The sequence below is a fragment of the Hippocampus zosterae genome, chromosome 17, assembly GCF_025434085.1.
Source record: "Hippocampus zosterae strain Florida chromosome 17, ASM2543408v3, whole genome shotgun sequence".
In the NCBI taxonomy this organism is placed as follows: domain Eukaryota; kingdom Metazoa; phylum Chordata; class Actinopteri; order Syngnathiformes; family Syngnathidae; genus Hippocampus; species Hippocampus zosterae.
In genome coordinates, this window is record NC_067467.1 from 11216960 (window position 1) to 11235489 (window position 18530).

Below are 18530 nucleotides of genomic sequence, written 5' to 3' on the forward strand. Positions count from 1 at the left end.
ACAATTTCTTTGTGTTTCGAACAGATGCCAGACAGATGCTCAAATTCCATCCACCAATATAGTGTGAGGAGCTAAAACTTACTAATAAACTGTGCAGTGTAGAGAAGTTATGACATTTACTCAGGATGTTTCCATCCACTTTCCGCTATCTGCTTATCCTGTTAAGTGTCACTGACTTCGGGGGAAAAAAAAGCAGACAGCACCTTGGAGATCTCTGACTCACTCACTGAGTTAGGAATAGAACCAACGCAGCAAGTGTCCGGCGGGTGAACCACTCCATCACCAAGGACTATTCAACCAGTTTAGACAGTATGTTGGGAGCCAACACAGTCAATTTCAGTAAAAAAACAAAATAGAATTTAATGTGCAAGTTATCAACTTCACTGTGACACGTGTGCAACGCTCCGAAGCACGAGCGTTATGCAGACTGACCTTAAAAGTCATAGATGAATAGATAATAACAATTTTTTTTAAATTACCTGCAGTATTCCGGTCCTGAAAACCTCCGAAAACAGTCCACGTGTAGCACATCCGCACAACAGTTGTGACTGACGAAAGAAGCGCTAGCAGCATTACCAAGCAGATTTACAATGGTCAATTAGAACCATCTGGCGCTAAAGAGCACATGGGCACCTTGTTTGTCTTTCTTCTGTTGAGTTATTACTTTCTTTTGTTTTGAAAAGGCAGATTTGCCACATGAATAAAATCTATAAAAATATTCATACAATATCTGGGCAGTGTACAAACGTACTGCAAAATACAACATTGCACAATAAAAGACCCCACATGTTCAACAATAATCATCAACAATTCCTACAATAGAAGGCCGGACATTTTAAGGACAAATACTATTTTTGGACTTGATATTAAAAAAAAAAAGGGAAAAAATCTGTTCAGCATGACACAAAGTCAAACAACCGTTTTTAGTTGTCAAACTTGCGAATAGTTCTTTTGCATTTAACCCAGAAGGCACTTATTTGATTCACGGTGCAGCAGCTGTCCTTGTCAAGCGTCTCCCAGGCACTGCAGGCCTGGTCCTCACCGGCACAAAACTTCTCAAGTGGCCCATGACTCTTTAAGGCGAAACTCTCCAATTTTGTACGGGACGTGGATGACTGCGTTCACGCTGCTCCACCGTCTGGCAAGCTGGACCCGTTTAACCGGAGATGAGATGTCAGGGGTTCCGAGGCAAGCGTGTGCCAGTTCAGGTCTGATGGTGACGCTTCCGCAGACTCGACTGGCGGGTCTAAAAAAGCAGCGGGTTCGTGTGGTCCTTCGGGGCCATGTCCCTCCTGCGCGTCCACTTGTGACGCATGTGTGGATTCTTGTGATTGTAACATGTCTGTTGACGGTGGTTGGCTTTGTGGCGGATGGTCCACTTTTGCCATTTTGGAATAGTAAGGCAGGAAGAACCTCTCTGTAGCGCAGGTCCGCATGGCCAGATACGTGTGCATTAGCAGGTGGGGGAAACGAGACGTGAAGTAGGAAACAAAGTCATCAGGGATGGAGCCCAGTGTCTCCTGGACCTCGGCAGGTAACTCTCGGTAATGATGTTTCTGTTCAAACAACGCAAGACTCAGGCTTTCAAATGCTCCGGTCATTAAGCAGTGCACACAAATAAGGAGAGTACACTCTTACTTTGTTCCTCATTGCACGGAGGAGGTCTCTGACTGAGCTGCCTTTGTAGGACCGGAACTTTCTCAGGTCTGGAAGCAATGAGAATTGCGCATCGAGTTAAAAAAAAAAAAACGTAGCCTAGCAAATTCTGCTCGTTTAATACTAACAACACAATGCAAAATGCAACAGAGGACAATGCTGTAGGAGAGTGCTTTAATGACAAAACAAATAATTGTAAGAATTTCACAAAGAAACAATTTTATTCGATTTTTTCCCCCCTTGACTTTTAGAATAAACACATGACATTTAGGTAACAAGTTTGCCCCCCGCCTTTTGAAATTTGATTTCCCCTGATTCCTAAAAAGCTTTGCATCAGATGTTATTTTGTATTAATTTAAACCAACTTCCACAGAAATTATAGGGGGGAAAAACATTTTGATCCTTAATGAATTATCATCTTAAATATTCAACATCAAATGAGCCATTAGCCATGGCTCATTCGACATTTTTAAACATCTGATCTCACCCGTAGCAATAAATTCAACTTAACTAACCAAATGGCTTAATCGCTCATGCTTACGCGAAGATAGTGTTTGCATTGGAAACTTGCGTCCTACCCGTTTGCAGCGGCACGGTGATGTGTTCCCTCCAGTCACTCTTGACCACAGCCCGCCCTCCTCGCTCCAGCTGTCTCACAATCGCTCCGTCCAGCGGCTCCTTCTCGATTCTGTCACTCACATCCTGCAAGCGGCAACAAACGCACTACTATATTGTACGGCTCGGCCCGCTCTGTACTTTAATCCACGCCAAGCATTTACATTATCTGCACTCCTGTAAAATTTGTCTCATTAATTTGTTAGCAACTTTGACTATCGTAAGCAAAAAAGACAGACCTGGAAGAACTGTAGTTCCTTCTCCAGGCTCCAGAAGAAAGGGTGTTTGAGAACACACTCGGCCGAGGGCCTGAGATGAGGATCCATGCTCAGCATCTGCTCTATCAGGTTTCGGGCTACAATGTCGCCTGGTTCAAGAAAATGGCACGGGCCATGATGAGGTGCTCACAAATCTCCACAAAGCCTTGCTATGAACCCAACATTTCGGTTTAGACCTCACCATGTTTGTCGGTCTGCAGATGATCTAGGCTGTATGTTCCCAGAAGGATGTTGGCTTGCCTTTGCAGTGACTTGCCGAAAGGATGGCTACCTTGAGATACCACGTAGTAGAAGACGCATCCAGCAGAGAAGATATCAACAGTGCACGTCTTAAAAACAAGAGGGAAAAAAACATCTGGAGTGAATTTCAACTCTTCACACTTATTTAGCCATGCCTCAATTCATTCGTGCATGCGGCAGTCCCTCCTACCCCATTCAAATAATACATATGATGCTCTGCCATGACACTTCAAATAAGAGCTGTGGAATTTGGACAAAATGTGATTTCCTAAATGGTTATTTTATATCCTGATAATATACAGTGTATCCTTAAAATGACATTAACTTTAATGGCAATTTTCTCAATTTATTTATAAAGCATTTTTATATTGACCACCTGACTAAAAGAATAAACGATTTAATAAAATAAAACAAAACACAAATATCCACTGGCCAAACAAATTACATTAAAATATCCATCCATCCTTTTTCTGATGCCCTTATCCTGACATGGGTCATGGGGCGTGCTGGAGCCTATCCCAGCTATCTTCAGGCTGTAGGCGGGGTACACCCTGAACTGGTTGCCAATGGCAGGGCACATATAGATGAACAACAATCCGTGGTTACAGTCACACCTAGGGCCAATTTAGAATGATCCATGTTCTTGGAAGGTGGGTGGAAACCGGAGTACCCAAAGAAAACCCAAGCAGGCTCAGGGAGAACATGCAAACTCTGCACCTCTGTATAACCAGTTGACCACCAGCCCCCCAGCCCATTGAAATATATGGTTGTAAAATCACTTTTTAAGGAATGCAGTAAAGAGCAAATAATTAAAATAATAGTGCTTCATGTAACATTCAAGAATGTGTACCATTTATCCTATCAATTTATTATAAAGCAGGGAAAAAAATGGCAGGATGTCATTTGCGGCAAGGTAAAGCTAAGAATACATAACGATTATATTGTATGCTAGAGGTAGACCGAAATGTTTTTTTCAGGCCTGAAACTCATTATTTGAACTCACCGGGTTGTCTTTGCAGTCCTCGCTGAGAACCTCGGGAGCGATCCAGCCCTCCGTCCCCGGCACTCCAGACCTTCTGCTGAAACTATGGCGGCCTGCTGCTAATTTCTTGCACAAGCCAAAGTCTGAGATCATGGCCCGGACCCGACCATGGGCGTTGGGCATGGACACTAAGATATTGTGAGGTTTCAGGTCTCTGTGGACTGCAGGGGGAGGTCAAAGTTGAGGTGGGGATGGATTAACAGTGTAATGCAGTCACTAATGCATAACAACCATTTTAAAACAATTACCTATGTTGAGGGAGTGCAGATGAGCCAGTCCCGATATGGCCTGTTGCAGTAGCATAACCGGCTCCAGTCCATGACGGTCAAAATCTCTCATCTCCACATACTAGACAAAACCAAAAAGAGTTATCCTTAGAACACAGCTTCATACGTTAAAAAAAATTAATGTCCAAAATAAATATTAGAATGAATGTTTGTGAAACCTCTTGAAGAGAGGCAGCACATAGCTCGGTGGCAATGTACTGGAACTGGCGGTCCCTCTCGGTGCAGAAGTACCGAATGACGTTCGGGTGCTCGTCCGACTCCCGCAGCAGCTGAACTTCCCGGTCTGCAAAGCTGAAGCACTCCGGGAGAATCCTTTTCACCGCCACCGGACGGTTGTCAAACTGACCCCTGGTGGATGATAGATGGGTTGTATAGGCCACCCCAACAACAATATCCTGTCATTTTCATACTTACTTGTATACAATGGTGCCCTCAGCACCATGACCCAACACTTGTTTGGGATGGAACTTGATGTTACCCACTCTGACAATGTTGGACTCATCCTCTAATGCGACAAAAAGAGCAAACTGTCAAAAGGGTCTTTTCTACAGACGCACACAAGCAATGAGTGTTAATGGCCTCTTGACTTCACCTCCATCCTCGTGTTCATTGGCAGAGCTGCCCAGCTCGGAAACGGAGAGATTGGAGTGGTTGGAGGCACGCGGGGTGACATTTGGGCTGCTGTGGTCGGAGCATTCCGAGCGAGTGTGAGCCACTTCCAGGTAGTCGCTGTCCGGGACCAGAGGAAGCGACATGTCCGCAGAGGGGAAAGGCTGCTGCCTCTGCAGCATCTCCAATCGTTCAGCCATCCGTCGTTGGAACTCCTGGTGCTGCAGCTGCTGCTGCTTGTGGACACTCTGCAACAAAAGAGGACATAAAATATCCGACACACCACTTCAACATAGTTCTTTTTTCATTTAAAGGCAATCCAGAGCAGCTGCAGACTTGTGTACGAGTATGAGTTATAGAACACACACATTGGAGGTACAGTGGTATCTCTACTTACGAATGTCTCTTCACACGAGGTTTTCAAGTTACAAAACGCCTTAACAGGAAAATATTGCCTCTAGTTCCGAAATTTCAAGATACAAAAGGTAAAAACACAGTATGGGTTGCTACTCGCAGCTCTGATTTTTCTGAGTGAAACATAATTATTACTCTTTCTATTCCGAGCATCATCCTGGCATCCCATTGGCCAAGAGGGACCTCTACCGTATGTGTCTGTGTCGACAGATAGATGTGTGTTTTTGCAGCGTCCTTGTCATTCGCCTCTCAGGCCATGAGGTGTTCCGATAGTTTCACGTCAATGTGAATCCCCAGAAAAAGTGTACACTAGTCAGGCGATCGCTCACTCCGTTGATTTTGCCTTGGACATTTTTGAAGGATTCTTAAAAGCCGACAAAAGCGGCTGTCCTTTGCTCGGTTCTTGACAAAACGCCAGGCATAAACCACTTCTGAGAGAGAACATGAACTAAAGAGGGCAAAAAACGATGAGGATGCAGTTAAAAGTCAAATGACCGTCATTTTTATTCTTTATTTGTTTTTTACATTATGCACAACTCTCATTTACTGTGCAAAAATCAAATTTTAATGCATTATTATGCTTTAGAAAACATTTATGTCTGAATTTTGGGGGTCTTGGAACGGATTGGGGCATTTACATAAAAAATGCGTCTCTACTTACAAAATTTTGTAGTTAAGAAATTTCTTCCGGAACCAATTCATTTCTTAAATTGATGTGCCACTGTATTTATTTGTCTGGATGGAGATACTCGTATATTACTTGCCTTGGGGTACGTGATCACAAAGGCCACCCAACCCGCCAGGAGGAAAGTGGAAAAGATAATGGTGGCCATGTCTTTCAGCATTGAGTCCACAGAGGCTTCCGGACGAACGGTGCGACCACCAAGCCCGGGTTCTTGGATTGACATTTCAGGCATAGCGGAAGGTGGAATGTCCTCCATGACAACATTTTTCACATTCTACAAAATGAAGACAGCAAGTTGCATAAAAAAAACAATTATTTACCCTTTAGGACCACAGCATTTGGTACACATTTACACAATACAGTGAAATCCACCAAAAAAAAAGTGGCGCGCACGCACACACACACGCGTTCACTCACCTCCTCAGCTTTCTTGTTACTACTCGGTGGAATGACGTTGGCCTGGTTACGAGGAAGGCTATCAGGGAATCTTTCCAGGATCTTGTTGTGAGCTTCAGGAGGTGTCTCGTGATGACCTAAAAATTAGTTTTTCATGTTTGAAATGGTAAACAGTATGCTTTTTGCTAAATGTATAAAGTCATCTATCGTACCGATGAGCAGCAGGTAGTTACGCATGTAGTTAATGCGATTGCGCCCGCGCAGCGCAGAGTTGAACTTAACACTGGTGCTCGGCGTAATGACACACTCTTCGTCCTCGTCCGTCTCCTTCCTGTCTGGACCCTCCAGCATAGGGAAGGTGCTTCCCCGAGGCTGCGCATGCAAACAAATATTTAACTCATTAAATCCCACCCATTTTACTGGATTTTGACTGATTTGAAAGGGCCACAGATTACTGTGTTCTATTGTGATATAAACCTCGAGGCAACTAAAAGAAACATGAGAAAGGCCGTTTCTATCTTTTGAAATCAATCATGATAAAATGGCTACATTTCATTATTCGGAAGAAAAAACGGGAAAAGGGACCTTTTTTGTAAAAGCATTCATTTTAAGTATGGCACTACTATTTTTTGCTCCAACATCTAAATAAGACTTTCCTTCTATAAAACAGCATACACAATTGACAGCAAAAATATTTATCTGTACTCTATTGAACTAATGAAATGAACTATGAACAGAAGTGAAACAATGAGTTCAGTCCCTATGTTTGCATGTGTAAGTGCACACACGTGCACTGTACATGCACGCGTGTCCCCACCACCCAGCAATTTTGTGCGCTCGCATGCGCGTGTCCCCTTCACACGCAAATTTGTGCAGATTGTTTTTGTGTGTGATACAAAATGAAGCAATTTCCCTAATATGAGGTCACACAAAATGTCTTACACCGCATTCTGGTTTCACTTCACTTGCTCTTGCGAAGGCACTTGCTCTTGCGAAGGCACTTTCGCTGCGGTGTGGCTTTTGCATGAGGCAGACTATGTTCGTGCACACGTAGCCTCTTTTGATGGCTGCTTCTTACTTTTTGCGGATGAAAGCAACTTGATACTTCCAAAAATTCCGCCCCAAGTCATGGTGGAAGATTTTCTTCCTCAAAAGCAATCCTCACAGGTTGCATATAATTGTTTTGATTTCTCCTTCGCTACTGGTTCAAATGCCCCCTCTACTAATTAAACGCTACTCTACCGGACACAAGTCTGGACAGATTTTAAATGACTTACAATGCAGACAACCCTGATACTTAATCAGAGGCCGTCTCAGACCCTTCTGCACACTATGGTGCAAAATAAAGGAAATGACATATAAATATGCGTAGCAAGCTGTAGCGGGTTCTCAAGACGTATTTATACATAATGGGGATTGAATGAGTTCAGGAATCCAGAAATGTTTTCCTGTCATGGGAATCCGAACAATACAATAAAGTGCTCCAATATTTTTTTTCCTACCAGTACATGAATAAAAACTGATGCTAGTCCTTGGGAAACTAAACCTGAATATTAAGACATGAACATATTACATGTAAATATTCATGAGCGTTAACAACACAAGAGTCACTCACTCACCACCACCGTGACTCCATCGTGCACCAGAGAGGGAGACGCATATAGGCTGGTGGAATATTTACCCACATACAAAGTGGACCTGAAACAGTTCAAATAAAAATTAAAAAACAATAAAATTATATACAGTATATATTTATATAGATTGAATATGTATATCTGGCACCACATTCTCTTGTGATTAATCATGTGTACAACCGGATTAAGGGAAATGAGCTGCAGACTGAAAATGAAAACGAACATTCTGTGCTTTCCGAAACTGAAAACCAACAGCTGAAAGTACTGGTTTTCATGTTTGAAACAAACAAGACCAGCTGTGAACCCAATACAAATCTAATGCGGAGTTAAACAATTGTGTATTGCTACTGGGATACTCCACACCCCGCACTAGGGATGGGCATGAGAAATTTCAGTCAACTGTGTTGAATTGAATCATCAAGTAATTGAGCCAAAATGGAGCGCACAACTTGCCTGCTGTACCGTAATGCATTGCCTTCCTCACATCTTGGCTGTATGATTTACTGTAATGCACTTTATTTTGGAGTCAGCCAACCCTCGGTCAAACGTCTCCATCTGGATCAAATCTCAGCTACCGGTACTCTTACTTTAACTGGAATGCTGAAGAGGAAGCATGTAAATCCTATTCCGCTCTCCATTTAAATTGTTTTTATGTTTTACGTGTACTTTGTATTGATGTGCTTCACTGTATTTCAACTGAAGTGTTCTTCAAATAAAGTTGAGTTGAGTTGCTGTTGATTCAACGTAAACAATTTTGGGGGTGAAGCAAGAACAAAACATGACCTATGTCAATGCAGATGGTCATGAGGACATTTGTCCCTATGCACGTGATGACCACGTAAAGAGAGGATTCCAAAATTTGTGACAGCAAAGAAAGAGCATACAGAGTGGACTCAGTTTGCTTACATTAACTTATTGTCTGTCTTCTTCTCCTTTGGAAAGGGGTACTTCCACTGGGTGATACGGCCCATATCTCCGGACATGAACGTAAGATAGCGCAGGGTTTCCACGGCCACGTTGGTGTGGACGACTTTGCGAAGCCCCTCACGCTGCCAGATGTACATGGCCACGACAGGCGAGTTGTAGTTTTGGACCCACTGGACGTCACCAGATTCGCTGTCCACCGTCACCACCAGGCCGTCGCCGTTCGACACAAAATGGGCCATCTCTGCGGGGTCACCGGGGGAGCGGATTCGCGTCAGATAAAGTCACGACAGAGTGAAGGCAGCTAGGTGACTGACTGTATTTGGTATCATCATCGGGAAGGGTGGAGGCGTAGTCCGAATAAGTTGCATTCCACTGCAGTTCTCGGCTTTTGGTGTCATACATGGTGATGGTATATTCTACAACAGGGACACAAGCCATGAGACAGTAAATGCATTGTTTTGCTTCTGTAACATCAGGAATGGGATGGCGGAAAGTGCCCACGATCTATTTCAGGGTGTCAATGCATACAAGTGGATAGAAAAGTGAAACTTGATTCTGAATAGGTGGTGTCATGTGTCAAACACTCAAATACCATTACTAAGCCCTTTTCTCTTTTTGTGATGTAACATCTTGAAGGGGCATTTAAAGTTGCATGTTCAAAAGCATATGAGAAAATGTGTTTGTTCTTTTCACCTGTGCGCCCCAGATAGAGGAGAGAGGAGGAAGGGCACAGCATGTCGGCAAAGGACGACGTCAGCGTCTGCTGCTTCTCACCAGTCAACAGGTCCACCACGTACCAGAGGTCCTGCTTCTTACCTACACACACACGTACACAAAACAATTTGTCAGTCACCATTCACGTGGTAATAGTCCCAAGTGATGAAGAACGTTTGACCGATTAAGGATTGATGTGCATTATAATAGATCGTATTGACACTAGATCTGCACCTACTGGATATTTTTAGATATTTCGATTTTCCTCCTTTATTTTTCATGCATTGTACTTTTTAATAGACACAGAGTATGGGGGTGAAGAGAAAGATTCTATAATCAGCCTTACCCATGTAAAGGATTCCATCTGAACTGCGGCAGGGAGACGCTTGCACCAACTCAGGAATAGTGAATGGTAATTTCTGTTTGAGAACAAACAAAAAAACATGAGCGAACAGGAATGCCTCGTTATTTTATGATAACATACGAGAGTGAGAAGTGAGAGCACACTATTTGTGCTAAAGTCATTTCCTCTTACTGTCAGGCCTTCATTGTTCTTTCCACCCAGAGAATACAGACTGCCATCGTTGGGATCAGGCAGAAAGGCTGGCCTGGAAGAAAAAAGAAAAAAAAAACAAAACAGTGCCATTACCCGAATGACAAGTATAACTACTGAAAGCTACATTAAAGGAAGTCCAAATGTTATAAATACGTTGAACCATTGTTCACGTAAATTACGTACTCTGCAACATGCGTGGGGACTTGAAGAACTGGATCTGTAAGGACATAAAATGACAAATGTTGAAGTTGCCAGTCAAGACTGACAAAAGCATAAATGAGCACAAGAGACTGTGTGACCAGGAGTTGGAGAGCAAGAATATTCAGGCCCAGCAAACGCCAATGAGCTCCAATGACCCAGAAATTTCTCGATAGAACACAGAAGGCTTTTCATAGGCATATAGAAACCTTATGATAAAATAAAATCGCCAAAGTCCACCGCCTTAAAATGCAAGGATTTAACTCCCAGTGTCTTTTGCTTTGTTCTATAACTCCTCACAGGGTTTGTACCAAGTGCTTCAGTGCCAGTCGGAGATGATCACCAGCAGAGCAGAACAGCTGATTGTGTTGAGCCATGTCTAACAATGTGTAGTGTATCTGTTCGGGTTATTTTCTCCTCCCTTGTCTTTTTTGTCCCCATGCAGTTGATTTAATATAACTCGCATACTCCAATTTTTGTGAGAAAAAAAAATCCCCCAAAAGAATCAATCTCGGCAGCAAACACGGTTTTGAAAGTCAGACAAGTTGTTCAACCAGCATGTAATCATGTTGGGAGATCCCACGGCATCATATTTGATCCAATCTCCTAAAGCAAGTTGATTAACTCATTCAGTACCAGCCATTTCTGGACCAAGTCTGAAAAGACGTTTAAAAACGTCTTTGGGAGTGTATGAGTTAAAAATGACAAATCACGGTGCCCGTTGTCCGGAAAAGCGACACGAGTTAAAAGACTTCTAAAACACAATCAACAAGAATTACAACGTGACCAACGCACATTTCGAGTGTGAACATACAGGGTGTGGACCAGATGGTGTTCATATATTAGCGATGCCTGAAGGAGTCAACGAGGGTGTGTGTGTGTGTGTGGGGGGGGGGGGGGTAACCTGGGGGTGGTAAATAACTGTTTGGTGAAACAAGTGTCAGTATCCATGGGCTGTAATTGCGGAGGGTGTTTATAAACAACAACAACGAAATGATTTCCGGCATGGCATCGCGTCGTGTGAAGCCCGCAGCCGGCGTTGCGGTAGGAGTGCGGTGCACGTGTGAGTGGATTTGCTATCGTGAGTTGACGAGTTGTGTGGATTTCATGTTGAACACACCATATGGGCGTGAATCACTGGTTCACCGCGAGTCAAAGAATTTAATAGATCTGCCAGAAAGAAAAAAATGATGTAACAGAGGCATCTCAACTGTGATTATTAATGCTCGGGATTAGGTGAAAAAAAAACGACAGAGTTGGACAATCTACAACAACACATCTATCTCCCAAGGTCTATCTTATCTATCGCAGGTCCAAAGCGTGCAGGGACTCCGCAAAGTGCAGAACCTTCGCCATGTTGGCTTGCCCTTGCCCACTTTGACCTTCACTGCAGGCGTTATTTGCCCCTCTCTCGGTTAATCATTACACGCTTTCCAGAATCAACAGAAGACCTTGCGGCATTACTCAAGTGCAGGCCCAAACACAACAGCTGCAGTAATCCCGGAAACTTTTTTTTTCCAAACGTTGAGTCAGTTCAAGCACAACCCGTGGATTCAAAGTCATGTTTTGCGCTATTTTTCCTGATGGCTTCATCCGTGGTCCTAACTTTCAAGCTGCACATAGGGTGACTATCCATGGTCATTCACACGTTTTATCCCGCTAAGTACAAACATAAGACAAGTTGCCTCAGGGTTGGTAGATTACAATTGGACAATAACAACAACAACAAAAGTCACCGGTACTTCTCCTCTTACCTTCTTTCAGCGTCCATTTGATGGCCCCAGATTTCTTGCTGACAGCATGCAGGTTTCCTTCCAGGGTGGACACAAAGAGCAAGTTTTCAGGGAGCGAAACCGTGCTGGCGTTGCAAAACACCTGCAAAGAAACATCAGTTCTATGGTCATTAACAGCTGGAACCAAATCACATCGGCAACTGTCATTTACTGCTACATAAGCGCCTTTCAAAAGCGGGACATGTTGATGCTACATTTCCTGTGGTACTAGTGAATCGAGAATCAGCAACTTATATAGTCCCTTATGTAAAATAAATAGAGTGGCATGGTAGAAGTTTGGAGAATTTCTACGTGTGTTCTAATGTCCCAAGATGCTCATCACTCGTGTTCCACACCTGTCCCGTTGGTGAGGGTTGATGACCTGGCCAATATTTGTCGAGGGAGATTCCACACAGCAAGAATTGAAAACTTGTGGATATGTGATTCAGTCCCAGAAAAGTATTGATCATTTTCTTGGTCTTACCAAGACCAGTAATAATATTTTAGAGGAAACCGTTTAGTCGTCTTTGTGTAGTGTAGCTCCAAGTACACAGATGAAAACAAATATGGTCCAGTCCACAGTACACAAAAAGTTGACACAACCTCGGTCAAATGAAAGGTTTTTGTGATGTGAAAAAAATGAGACCAATGTAATGATTTAAAAACTTCTACCATTAATGTGAAAGAACTTACTGTATATGTGCATTTTGTCATTTATTCCTCAAGCGATTGTGTTTTTGAACAATGAAAACACATTTTGGAGAACTGCGGGTGGGGATTTCCACAACTGCTTACACAATATTTGATCATGTTTATTAACATACACACACAGACACACACAAATTCGGGCTTTTTTCCCCAAAATGATTTTTCTTGGACTTTCCTTCCACATTTTTCTAAACATTTGTCTTCATATGGACTTTGCCTGAAGCCATCAGATTCACAGAGATGCAATGTGATCAGGGGAGACAAAAGCAACATGTGACCCGACATCCCACGCACGCGCCATCCAGATGAGTTTGACTTATCCATAGCATAATGGCATCTGTCAAACACAACAAATTCAACAAACAAGGAGAGTCCAACTTTTGGTGGATTACCAGAACCTGGATGACACGAGAATCCACACAGACATTCAGCAAGCGTGTTGCTATTATTTATTGATCTTGTGACAGTAAAGTTAAAAATAACTTGGGTAAATATGCTACTAGGCAAACAAGTATGTTAAGCCCAAGTCAACTCAAGATTCATTCCACGACTTGTCTGACTCCCGAATGCATGATGGTTGAGGGGAGTTGCTGCAATGGAATTCTAAAAATGCAGCTTTGACAACAAAGCTTTCCTGGATTTATTAACTGTCGCTTTTCTTCGAGGTATTTTTCTTCTGATCCCTATGGGAGGCCCAGTTTTATCATCTAAACGAAAATGTATCAAAACTGTAAACTTTTTTTTTTGTTAGTTAAACCACGAACAAGTGAGCAGCGGAGATCCATGTTCCGATGAACCTCTCAGGTGCTGATTAAAATCGCTCACTAATCCCCTTGAACTGTCCCCTTGCATACAACACGGATTAGCCATAGATAATTGCTAACACTTATCTCAACATTTAGCCACTTTTGATGGGTGGGAAAGGGCGGAGGCGGCAGGATTTCAAGAGCTCTTAAGAGGAACACAAAGAACGCCCCCACCCCAAGAGGTGCAAAGTCCGTCATGGAGTGCAAATGCACCCACCAGTTCACATGAGTCAAAATTCTTGGGTTCCATTGCTCTAATTACCTGGATTTTAATTTTTATTTATTGTCCATCCATCCATTGTTTGATCCGGTAATCCTCACTAGAGCCTATCCCAGCCGTCTTCGGGCAGTAGGCAGGCGCCACCCTGAACCGGTTGTCAGCCAATCGCAGGGCACACACAGACAAACAACCATCCGCGCTCTCACACTCACCGAGGGACAATTTAGAATGTTCAATAAGCCTGCCCTTCGTGTTTTTGGAATGTGGGAGGAAACAGGAGTACCCGGAGAAAACCCATGCAAGCACGGGGAGAAAATGCAAACTCCACACAGGGAGGTCGGAGATGGAATTGAACCCGGTACCTCTGCCCTGTGAGGTCGACATGCAAACCAGTCGCCTGGCCGCCCGACAATATTATTATTATTTTTTTTTTTAATGACGTCATGCACGTCAGTTTAAAAACATTAAAACAGGAATGAGAGCCCTGTAAATTGCCTTTTTTTGCTCTGAAAGATCCGTCTGTAATCTCACATCCTGTTTAAAAGCATTCCTGTCAATATTGTGCACCTGTGACCGCTCCCACTGGACTGTGTTCGCAGTATTCCGTGTCCTCACTTTACAAGCGACGGCAAAAATATAAAACATTTAAAGGACATTTGTTACTAGTCATGATACAGAAACAAGTTTTGTTCCAATTTGAACGTGGTATGAATTTGTTGCGTAACAGGATTTCATCAGATTGGAGAACTGGGAGGCTTCAGCGATCAAGATTTTCAGTTTCCCCTCTGTAACTGGGCCAGACTTTAGCGCAAGCACTTTTGGTTTGTGTTCTCAGCAGGGTGAAGTGTCACTGTGCTGTGCACCAGCTGCATCGCCAAGCATCCTGAACGGAGGGCCAAGTGGTGCGTTTCAGGCCATGACTGGGGCGAGAGTCATGGGGGCACAAAGCAAATCGCAAAACTGTGATTGTCAAAGGTAGTGTAGCGCAGCAAACGACTTGGTAGAAATAGCCTGTTTGCAGAAAAACTAAATATGGGCCAAAAACGGGAGTAGGAAATGCAACACTGCAACTGTAATATGAACGGACTAATTGTCTGTTTTCCTTTAGGGCTGTGCAAATATGAGCGCATCCCACGGTTGTTTGCCTTTCTTCAAGTTCCTACCAGACACTGATGCAAGGCAGACATTTAACATACTACCGGTACTTCTGAACACAACACTGGAATCATCTGCATGATTTTGTGCATGGCCTCATCAAGCCATCGCATTTGACATTTACGCCACATCTTAGTTTAAGCACATGTCAAACATGGTCGCGTTTTTGTGTTTATCAGAAGCACGGCGGTGTTTCAGCGGAGCGCCGGTCACGTGTCGGACCCACACACGGACACACACAGTCCAATCTGCAGCTGTGATAAGATAGGGCAAGACGACAATTTATTTGTGACCGAATGCAGCCTGTTTTGGTGCTGGGTGACTGAACTAGAAGGACACGGTGACCTATAAGAGGCAACAAACATACATTGAGGCACATGTGGTCGTTGAGCACAACACAGAGAGCACAGATGTACGGTGTGAAACCGAGCAGTTGGTCAATGCCACATTCTTTAACAGGGGGAAAAAAAATTTAAGAGTTTAATTTGGGTAGCAGACGAGGGCACAATGATAAGATAGATGTTAGAAAGCGAGTTTATTTATCGGCTGAGCTAAACTCACTTGTTCCCTCAAGATGATTTAAGCTAACGCCGCAAGGTGTGCTGGTTACATCCACGTCTATCCTGTACCAAGGAAGAATAAGAGCAAAAGTAATAATAATTTGGTTCTAATTTGAAGACATAAGTTTAGAATCAATGCCTTTTTAATGCCCTTCAAGCTTGTAATTGAACAACAATAAAGATGTACTACTACAAGAAAAGGGGGCATGACTTTATGAGTGAATTTTACAACAACAAAGCTGTCATTTTTATTTTTCAAAAATACTCAAATTCTCAACACAAGGTGGTTCTTTTACAAGAAAAGGGAAAAGTTTTGTTGCAACAGTTGTACCTGACTTAAAAAATGCCACAGATTCAAAGTGATTTCTGAGCGTTAACAGCAAGATATTTGGGGAAAGTTCTACAGTCAAAACAGGGTGCAGCAGAAAATGTTTGTTTTTGGGTGTCAACAATCCAACCACTGGTGAATTGCAACTCCTGAGGCTGTCAAACTGAAAAAGCTGAATCTCACGGATGAGCGAAACCTTCCAGAGGTCTTGCAATGTTGTTAGAATACGATGAACCTACTGGCTTTTTTTTTTGCTACGACTGAACCTCTCCCTCTACTTTTAACATGGGCCGGTCTAAATTGACGACCAGCAGCCTATACCTTACCTCCAAACCAGTGGACCCACTACCAGACTACTTCCTCCTTAGCAACCAGCACCAAATATTTGCAAGCTCGTGCGGTGCTACAATTGTCCGTACGCCCGACCCCACATTGGAGCGCCATGCGAACCAAACGCGGTGTCTAGGTGCCTTTAGAGTTTTCAATGACCCTAAAATGCACGGGATTTGGAATGTGTGGGGAAGCTTCCGGAAAAAACCTGCACAACAAGAACAAGTTAATTCCACGCAGTAGGGCCCAAGGCAAGATTCAAACCCGGGGAATTTGAACCCTTTGTTAGATGTTAGTTAAATAAAATCTGCAAATTTACCAACGTGAGAACAAGAGCCAACGGAAGTCCACTGAGATAAAATGGAGATGTGACGTGATGGGTTCAGTGACTTCGTGGGGAAAGTGTGATGTACTCTAAAAACATCAAGTCATGTTGATACTTCCTCTGCTGTGATAAAATTCAACTCTAAAGATACATTACTCTTTGTGTTTCTGTATCATCCACGGAAAGTTTTCTTTGTATTCTACTCTCCATCATACATGGTGTGCCCCACAGCGTTTTCACGTCACAGCCAAACTGAGGTTTATTGGGCCGAGTGGAGGATCGGATCAATCTACAAAAACCCATGCTGCTTTGATGTACAATTCCTATAATGACATAAGGGTATACATAAAAGAATCTATGTAACATGCGATGCAGACAACATATCACCATCGCTGTCACTAATGAATAAACATAACTTCAAAGTTACCCATTACGCCATTTTACGTTTATTCGCCAAGTTGTGTCCAGCTCCCTACCACATGTCAGTGTGTTTACACAGCTAAGCAGCTTCTTGTTCACAAGCTCATAACCGCTATTCATTTTGACGAATTCGTTTTTCACTTACGAGACAATATTAGCAACGTTGTATTGAGAGACTCTGTTAATTCAAACGTCAGCTGGTTCTCACCTGGAGTGGCAGAGCCGCGTAGTAAAGCAAAATGCACCACACCAGGGCCCGGGTACTCACTGACCAGTCCATCATTTGGGGTCTGAAAGCCGAAAGGAGGCGACTGTTCTTTGACGTCCGTTCACTCCATACAAGACGTCATTTGGCTCCCGACGCGAATGTTGTGAAATGTTTGGTCAAGAGCTAAAAGCGGCATTATGGCAGGCAGCGCAGAAACCATACGCGGCGAGTTAGCTTTTTTTTTTTGCTTCCTGAAATGAAACCAGGGAAAGGGGCGGGACCTCGTGGTCTACGTGCCACGAGAGTGGAGGAGGGGAGTCCGAAGTCGCGGTACCAGCCAATAGGAGACGAGAAGAGCCCCCGGAAAAGATATAAAAAACTTCCGGGTTCGTGTCCGCTTATCATTGCAGTTTTGGCAAACCTTGCTTAAACATGCTTTCGCTGGCTAGTCCGCCTGTCCTCCGGAGAGTGTTCTTAATGATCACAAATTATTTACATAACTTTTTATTTAGTCGTTTCAATCCGAGATGACCGTTTAATTATATTTATTTTCATAATTTGCTTAAAGGCTCGTTTGTCTCGATGGGTCAGCATGAGCACTGGGCCGCATCGATTGACAAATATGTTACGGTAAGGAATTTGCTTCATCCACACAACGCTAACCAAGATACTTACATTTTACCCTAATGCAATATTTATTTGGTCCAGATTTGAAAGCCAAGCCGTTGTGAAATAGTTGTCACGTTGCAGCCACGTGGCTAAGCACGTGTGGAGGCCGTTCTCGACAACGTAAGTATGCGTTCATAACGCACATCCTTTTTTTTGTTTAATGATGATTCAAGTGCGTTAGACTTCCGATATAAAATGAAGTTAACCTAAAATCTGAATAGACATATTTCATGCACGCGTTGTGTCTGTATGCTGTAGTTTACATGCATCTAAATCTTTCATGCTGCAGCCTTCGGTGACGCGGCGGATCGGGAAAAGACCAAGTGTAAGTTGTACTACTTTTTAATGAGATTTGCAAAGGTCTTTTAAAATTAAGTGGGCTGTCTCCCCCACCTCCCAGACAGTTTGATGTCCTGGATCCATTTGCCTTCGAAGAGCACCATATATCTTCAAATAAAGCATTTTCGCCCATCAACGAAACAAGTCTCATTTGATTGTTGTTTTGCGGCATGAAAAATGCGCTATACTTAAAACCTGGTTCATGTTTTTGGTGGTCATGCAATTTAAAAAAAGTACATTATGCAAGAAAATCACACGTGTTGTTATAAGGAGAGTTCCTTGGTAGCTCTCCCAAGTTCCTCTTAAAGCATGACACAGTTGTGTAATTCTCACGCAAGTAACAGGTGACTGTGTTATTTTTCCAAAATACTTGGCAGTTATTTCCATGAACCGGAAATGCTTGATTGTAGACAATGTCTGTCTTATGGTTATGCACAAG

At 43.2% G+C, this 18530-nt stretch overlaps 1 protein-coding gene and 1 long non-coding RNA gene across 3 annotated transcripts; one reads left to right on the forward strand and one right to left on the reverse strand.

Annotated features, from left to right (window-relative positions):
- Positions 1–334: 334 nt before the first annotated feature.
- Positions 335–17335, reverse strand: ern1 (endoplasmic reticulum to nucleus signaling 1). Its single transcript, XM_052049606.1, has 22 exons — positions 17084–17335; positions 12006–12126; positions 10237–10270; positions 10033–10105; positions 9844–9916; positions 9477–9599; positions 9098–9199; positions 8763–9024; positions 7842–7920; positions 6435–6594; positions 6244–6359; positions 5906–6100; positions 4711–4975; positions 4533–4623; positions 4277–4466; positions 4080–4179; positions 3793–3992; positions 2731–2878; positions 2511–2638; positions 2235–2358; positions 1639–1706; positions 335–1556 (listed from the first exon to the last, which is right to left on the reverse strand). The coding sequence occupies exons 1-22, from the start codon at positions 17156–17158 to the stop codon at positions 1122–1124; spliced, it is 3162 nt and encodes a 1053-aa protein (XP_051905566.1). The 5' UTR covers positions 17159–17335; the 3' UTR covers positions 335–1121.
- A 128-nt stretch (positions 17336–17463) lies between these two features.
- On the forward strand, positions 17464–18235 carry LOC127590165 (uncharacterized). Of its 2 annotated transcripts, none has more exons than XR_007959558.1 (4): positions 17464–17713; positions 17792–17872; positions 18042–18077; positions 18153–18235. It is a non-coding gene; the product is annotated as an uncharacterized LOC127590165 (long non-coding RNA). The 2 variants fall into 2 exon arrangements; XR_007959557.1 differs by having other exon boundaries at positions 18157–18235.
- The last annotated feature ends 295 nt before the right edge of the window (positions 18236–18530 follow it).

Bases quoted from the DNA above. Each gene is read 5' to 3' on its own strand.
- ern1 (XM_052049606.1), bottom strand. From the start codon at position 17,158: ATGATGGACTGGTCAGTGAGTACCCGGGCCCTGGTGTGGTGCATTTTG. The intron at 6,595-7,841 runs GTGAGTGAGTGA...TTGCATGCGCAG, and splicing joins ACGATGGAGTCACGGTGGTG to CCTCGGGGAAGCACCTTCCC. The intron at 4,976-5,905 runs GCAAGTAATATA...CTTTTGTTGCAG, and splicing joins TTGTGATCACGTACCCCAAG to AGTGTCCACAAGCAGCAGCA.